The 7,463-nt window shown below is 34.4% G+C and overlaps 1 protein-coding gene across 1 annotated transcript; it reads left to right on the forward strand.

Moving 5' to 3' along the window:
- The first annotated feature begins 1,081 nt into the window (after positions 1–1,081).
- On the forward strand, positions 1,082–7,463 carry LOC149080176 (putative defense protein 3). Its single transcript, XM_089238603.1, has 3 exons — positions 1,082–1,579; positions 3,752–3,971; positions 7,311–7,463. The coding sequence occupies exons 1-3, from the start codon at positions 1,378–1,380 to the stop codon at positions 7,411–7,413; spliced, it is 525 nt and encodes a 174-aa protein (XP_089094729.1). The 5' UTR covers positions 1,082–1,377; the 3' UTR covers positions 7,414–7,463.

Here is a 7,463-nt window from a genome sequence, read left to right on the forward strand (position 1 = left end):
TTCCGATGAGAAAACGAAATTATGCCTTAAACATAGTGAAGCAGTAGGTACTGCCAGCACGTGGGGAATCGCTCTTATAATTATACTCTTTCCTTCACTAGCTCTCTTCTCAACTTCCGATAACACTACACGAAAGGATTCGGTAGGAAAAAGGCAGTGGGGTACAACAACATGGTAGAAAATCGAAATAATAGATTTTTCTAGGATGAAATTTTTCGAATTATTTCTATCAGAGAAAATAGGTTGTCGCCAACAAGGTGTGAGGATTATGAATCAATTTGAGCGTCCACACGAAATGCTGCTAGTCATCGATTCGAACATGCTATGCGATATTCCACAAAATATATTATCGAATTTTCAGAGCAAATAACGAGTCCCTACCAGGTTCTAAAATCTCATCTGAAAATCGTAATTTTTCTTTCCGAATTATAAAAAAGTTTGATTCTGTAAATTTTTAAAAATCTTGGGACTCATCCAAGAGCAGTAAATAAACACGTTAACTTAGAAATCATTATTTTTAAATGTATTTATTCTTTATGTGCTTTCTATTAATTTTAATTATTTTTCTATCGACGCTACTGTGATACGAAAATTTTGCCAATCTCCACGCATTTGCTTCCGTAAGTGCAGTACGCTACAGCTGTATGTTGTGTATAACAAATTACATTCCTTATATATTCTGTATACAGGCTCATACAATTTATTTTCATTAATGGTGGTTTATTTATAGATCCTTACATACTTGTACACCAATACAAATTTTAGTTATAAAGTATTTCAATGTCGTTAATTATTTATTTTCTGTAATTAAAGGCTTATTACAGAAAACTGATTTGTCACTTGATCTCTATCAGACTTTTCATCGTTAAAATACTCATTTATTAATCGTAATAAGTTTTGGGTACCCGAGAATTTTGTAGTCTTTTAATAATCACACTTGCTCTAACTCGCAGTAGAGATCTAGATTCCTATAGCCCCAGGAAGTAAGGAAATTGAAGGTCAACCAACTAGACAGTTAGAAACATTGAAACCGGTATTTGACAGCTCCAAAAGAAGGTTATGAAAGAAAACAACTGTGATCATAGAGGAAGAAGACCTGCTCTATTTACGGTCGACGATCTCTAACCAGGTCAAAAATCGAACAACTTGACCACTTACGGATCCTTTTTTGTGTGTGTATGACTTTTGCTTCGTGTTTTTCGATAATTCAAAATTTCAGAATGTGTATATAAGCTTTCTTATTCAGTCAGATAATCGTTCATCCTTAAGATTGTTTTTGTAGTTCTTTCAACCCGAATAAAAAATCCAAGTTCAAAACATTGGAGTTAATTGAATCTTTCCTTACAATGGAAATCACAGAGTAAATCGTTACAAAACATGAAAGTTTTTCATGTCCAGTTGCTTTTCTTAGTCTATTTCATTGACAAATTCGTGAGAGCTTTTCCACATGGAGCTCCAACTGATACGTGTGACACGTTAAGTTCTTCCAGAAATCATGGACTCTTCATACCGGGAAATGAGTCACCATACATTCTTTTGCAAACGGCTGTCTCTTTCAAACCGGGACAGGTCATCAATGGTAAGTACTTGCAATTTCTTTCCAGACAACTCGATGCACTTTCCTTCTTTTTTTTACCCGAGTTTTCATTCCTCGATTTTTCAGTCGATATTGGAAAATATATCATTGAGACATTACATTACTGTACAATTTCTGATTTTACTAAATCTTTAGAAGGAGGCTTTCACATCAAACTATTTCACTGTCATAGTTTAGTCTATAACAAAATCAACAAACAGAAAAATCTGTAATGATGTCTTGAGACAGAACATTCTAATTTTGATATTAAGTGTATCAATTTAAATCTATAATAAGAGGTAAGTCGGTTAACCTTCGGCCATATATTCTTTGAACTGTTTTTTGTTATTGATGTTCACCGAAACTGCAAAATGCAAGAAGTAAAATTAATTGCAGTTTCACCGTTTATTGTACGTAATGACTATACATTCGATGTGTAGTATCACATCAGATGCTAAATTTTGTAAAACATTTCTTACTTTCAAACAAATCAATTACAAACGTACAAACTAGAACGCAAAAATCATTCTCCTTGATCTGAAATAGATATGCAATACTTCTGTTTGTGTTATTGGTAAACTCAAAACAACGACCCTTGGTACTTAAAGACCATCGCCAATAGTGTTCGAAATGAATCAAAAACTTCTGTTTGCCAGGAAAGAGACGTAGAAAATGACCTAATGGAGGTCGAGGTAGAGAGAAGAGAGTCTGTGTTATCCAACTTGAGAGAATTTTCGAATAATCTATAAAATAAATTATATTACTATAAAATCTCCTTTGACATGTATTATTTATTTCTTTTGGAGGGGTTGGCTTTACCTGATTAGATTTGATTAACTCTACAGATATCTTGATAAGTCACTCGAAAAAACCATGTGTGCTTCCCTAAAGTATGGGAAAGACGTTCAATCACGTTCCTGTGACAACTGAGAAACTTTATCGCTCTGTAGTGCAGACTATTGTGTCTGGAAGGTATTGGATATCAATAGCTGCTTTAAGGAAACGTTTTCCGCAAAAGTTAAGCGTGATCAGTTTCTAGCTCTTCTGTACATGCAGTATTTTCTTAGGTCATGTCTCATTGTAGTCACTCTTTTGATGTGCTTGATGAGAAATTTATAAACCACTTCGATAAAAAAAATTTAGTATGGTTGATAAGTATTTTTTTAATTATAAATAATATTTTCACTCACAAAAGAGATTTGTGAGATCAATTCAGCCAAATACTTATATAAAAGTAAGCTATAAACACATTCATTCCTGAACCAGGATTAAACCCAGGCTTGCATAACCAAAGACTAACGCTTAACTGCTAACCGGCATTATGATGTGAATTTCAACTGTTTATAAAATATGCGTATTAATGACGTAATGCAAACTGTAAAATATATAATAGTTTAAAAATATAATTGTTAGATGGATTTCATTTTGATTTTCCTTATTAATAGAAGTTGTTAATTTCTATTAAAGCTCTAATTCTCATCATTGTTGTAGAGGATCTCTATAGGATCGCTATAGCATCTCTATTTCTTTCAACATAATTTTTTGCTATACTTTACAAAACTAGTGGTTAACAAACTGTTGTACGCGTACCCCTGTAATGCATGATGGGTTATTCATGGGTATGCAAAAGGAATCCGCAATTGCGGAAAAACGAAGTAAAGCTACAAAAAATGGTAAAACATTAATCATGGTGAAATATACACAAGAATGTACGTAAGTTTCCTACACATTTCCAGTGACATGTAAGCCTCCTACGCATTTCCAGTGACATGTAAGCCTTCTACGCATTTCCAGTAATTTTTAAACCTCCTATATATTTCTAATCATACATAAGCCTCCTACGTGTTTGTGCGCATGTCTAGAGTTACGAAAATCTCTTATGCATTAGGGGGTACGCAATTTTTCTGCATAGTTACAGAGAGTACTTATATAGAGCATAATAAGTTGAGTACCACTGTACTAGACAAATCAGCTTAATCTAAGTCTGAAAGATTAGTTTCTTCAAATTAATTGGGATTTGGATTTGATCAATAGTAAAAATTGATTCAATTTACTTTAATCAAATATTAACAATCCTATTGAAACCAATGAAATGTTTCAATCATATTTGAATCATTCGCATACGTTACTTAAAGTTGTAAATATTTATCAAATAATATTGTGTTTCATCTACAGTGACTATCAAGAGACACAATTCTAGTTCAACATTCAAGGGTTTCATCGTTCAAGCTTTCGACAGAGTGTCTGGAAGGTACATTGGAAGATTTCTAGATGCAGATGGTTTAAGTTTATTAGACGAGTGCTCTGCGGTGGCAAATAAAAACTGGAGAAAGAAAACATCAGTAGATCTTGCCTGGGTCGCTCCTCTACAACAACGAGGAGACGTTATATTCAGGTACTGCACTAATCAATAATAATGATTAATTAGTTCAATTTTTATCAGAAGAAATTGATGATTGCATCTTCAAAAATATAAAATGCTTTTACCAGAATTGATTGCGTGCCATTCGCTTTCGTTATTAAAGTTTAGCAGTTTTGGAAAATTATCACAAGCCGATTTCACAGAAGAAAAAGGTGATTTTTAGAGTTTGAAATATCTTTTATCTGTTATAAACAAAAGAATTCCCTCAGGTTTATCCACCATTCTTGGTTTGAATTTCGAAAAAAAAACCATTTATTTATTTTCATGAAAATGTTACGAATATTATTAAATCATCTGAGGCTCGTAGATTGATGGTAATGTGTTATTGAGATTCTCATATGCATACACTAAAGCTATTTTTGAAATAGTCAAGATGCACTGGAAGTAACACAAAATGTAAATTTCTCTAGACAATAATTTCTTTCAGACAAAATGATATTTGCTTATGTTGACACTCAATGAAACAAAACAGGTGTTTACCGCGATGATTCGAAACCAAAGAAAAAATTTTAATAATCAACTGATTTTTTTTCAAAGTATTCATAATTCATTTCCGGACAGTATATTTAATTTAGGAAATAAGGTCCTTACATGTATTACATGTATGAACATCTGAATCACTAAATGCTAGAGTTTGTATTTTATGTGGTGATTTTTTTTTTGTAATTTAAGAGTTAAAAAGAGACTGAAAATAACTTTTTCGTAATATTGAAATACGGGGTGATTATTAAAAAACTATCCCGACATATGGGCCCCTAACTATCATACCATTCACAGAAACTGAATGAAATTTCGGCATAAGGTATTTTGAGGTATGCGCTCAAGAATGATATGGTAAACAACAGTGTCACTCTAACAGTTACGGTTACAGTGAGAAAATTTCGAAAATATCAAATGGCAACACCAAGTTTTTTGTATTGGAATGCGATCTCCATACTCAAAAACACTAAATAGCGTTGAAATGGCACCTGTAGCACGAAAATCCCCGGAGCTAGGCAAGGAAAAAGTAAAAAGGACTTTGCCGTGCACCAGAGCATTAATGTTCGTTTCATTCGTCACACCGTTTCTTCGGCTGAGATCCCAGCCTGATTAGTCCTCCACAAGGTCATGTGGAAAATTTGTGAAACACAATAAAATGCTTTATTTTATGCTGCTTCTCTGTCCTTATTGGTTGTCCTCACTTTTAGCCTATCTACCGCCGGTGATTTTCATGCTACAGTTGCCGTTCGAACGCTATTTAGGGTTTTTCACAATGGAGATCACATTCCAATACAAAAAACTTGGTGTTGCCATTTGACATTTTCGAAATTTTCTCACTGTAACCGTAACTGTTAGAGTGACACTGTTGTTTTCCATATCATTTCTTGAGCGCATACCTCAAAATACCTTATGCCAAAATTTCATTCAGTTTCTGTGAATGGTATGATAGTTAGGGGCCCATATGTCGGGATAATTTTTTTATAATCACCCCGTATTTCAATATTACGAAAAAGTTATTTTCAGTCTCTTTTTAACTCTTAAATTACAAAAAAAATCACCACATAAAATACAAACTCTAGCATTTAGTGATTCAGATGTTCATACATGTTCCGATATTTGAAAAGGGTACTAGAGAAGCTGTGTCCAATTATCGTCCAGTGTGTTCGATGAGCTCCCTCTCGAAAATTTTGGAAATTATTATCAAAAGCCAATTGGTGAAATGGATAGACGAGAATAGCGCATTGTCGGAAAACCAGCATAGGTTCAGGAAGGAGAAGTCATGTGTAAGCAACCTCTTTTGCTTCTGTGATCACCTGACTAATGCTTTGGGAAATGGCAAAAACGTCGACGTAGTTTATCTTGATTTCCAGAAGTCATTCGATCGGGTCTAACACGGTAAATTCTTGAAGCTTTTACATGCGATTGGGATTAGGATAATTTGTTTAATTGGATACAATCGTGGTTGAGAGATAGGTCACAACGGGTTAGGATGAACAGGGTACTTTCTGATTGGACAGATGTCACAAGTGGAGTTCCTTAAAGAAATGTCCTTGGCGCCGTACCTTTTTCACTTTTTATCGATAAACTTGATCAGGGTATCAATGGGATTGTTAGCGAATTCGCAGATGACGTGAAGCTAATGGGGGTAGTCGAGAATCAAAGCGATAGGGAGTTGCTCCAGACCAACTTAAACAAGATTACAGCATACGCAAATGAACGGGGCATTACGTTTAGCGTTAAGAAGTGCATGGTCACTCATTTTGGTTCGAACAACCCTCGTTTCACTCACAAGTGCACTATTCCGGATGCAAATAAGGTTACCGATTTGGGAATTCTCACTGACGAGCGGCTTAGGTTTTCTGGACATTGTTTAGTGGTGGTCAGAAAAGCGAATAGAATGCTCGGTTTCATCCTTAAAAAGGTCTCTTCAGTTCTTCTAAAGTCATTCTTTCACTTTTCCGACGCTTAATTCATCCTACACTGGAGTATGTCGTAAGGTTTCGTAGACCATACCTACAGAGGGACATAGGCTTGGTTGACAGGGTGGAGAGAAGGCCTACGCGTGCTCTTGATAGTACACAACGCTTGAGTTTTGAAGAAACACTCGATTTCTTGAATATGTTTACATTGGAAGAAAGCAGATGTCGGGGGAGATATGATCGAAGTGTTCAAAATTTTCAACGGGATGGATAGGATGTACCACGAGTTATTAATATACTGTCAATCAACTGCTTCGACGAGGGGACAACAGTATCGTTTAGTAAGGGACAATTCCAGGTTTTGAGTGTCGCTGGGAGTTTTTCTCTAATAGGGTTGTCAATAAATGGAATAGCTTACCACTAGAGATTGTGCATTCTAACACAATGGATATGTTTAAAAAGAAGGACGATAGATATAGTGGGATAAATCGCGCACGCGAGAAGCTATCTATACTTAGGTAAGGCAACCATAATATTTTTTATGTGCAGTTATTATACATTATTTTATTTTATTTGTTGGTGATATATGCCTTTATAGTGGGTATTTTGGTTATATTTGACATCAATATTTTTGATGGACATAATTTTTTCAGCAATCTCGTTGGGAGATTCACCTGTTGTGGCCTTTGTATTTGTATTTGAATAGTACATGACTTTTGTTTAAAATTAGACATAAAAATTAATTTCTCCTAGCAAATGACATAGGTTGTCCAAAATTTATTATCGTTTTCACCAGTCTGAGACATTTTCTGTCTGAAAATGTTATTAAGGTTCACTCTAGTTCTATTTTATAGAAAAGTGACAAGAAAGGTAGCCAGATACTTTAACTGTAAGTTTATTCGTTTCTTTTCAGGGGAACAATCATTGAAAATAACTCCAAATACTACGAAGTCACATCTCGACTTGAACTTTCAAGAACGAAAAAATCATTGTTTCACGGAGTCCTATCCTGGTGAATTGAACATTCCGTATACAGTATCTGAATAAAAAAAAAATTCGAATTAAA

The sequence above is a fragment of the Pholcus phalangioides genome, unplaced genomic scaffold (genome assembly GCF_987345545.1).
Source record: "Pholcus phalangioides strain wild (caught in Gottingen) unplaced genomic scaffold, Ppha-v1.0 ptg000011l_1, whole genome shotgun sequence".
NCBI classification, from domain to species: domain Eukaryota; kingdom Metazoa; phylum Arthropoda; class Arachnida; order Araneae; family Pholcidae; genus Pholcus; species Pholcus phalangioides.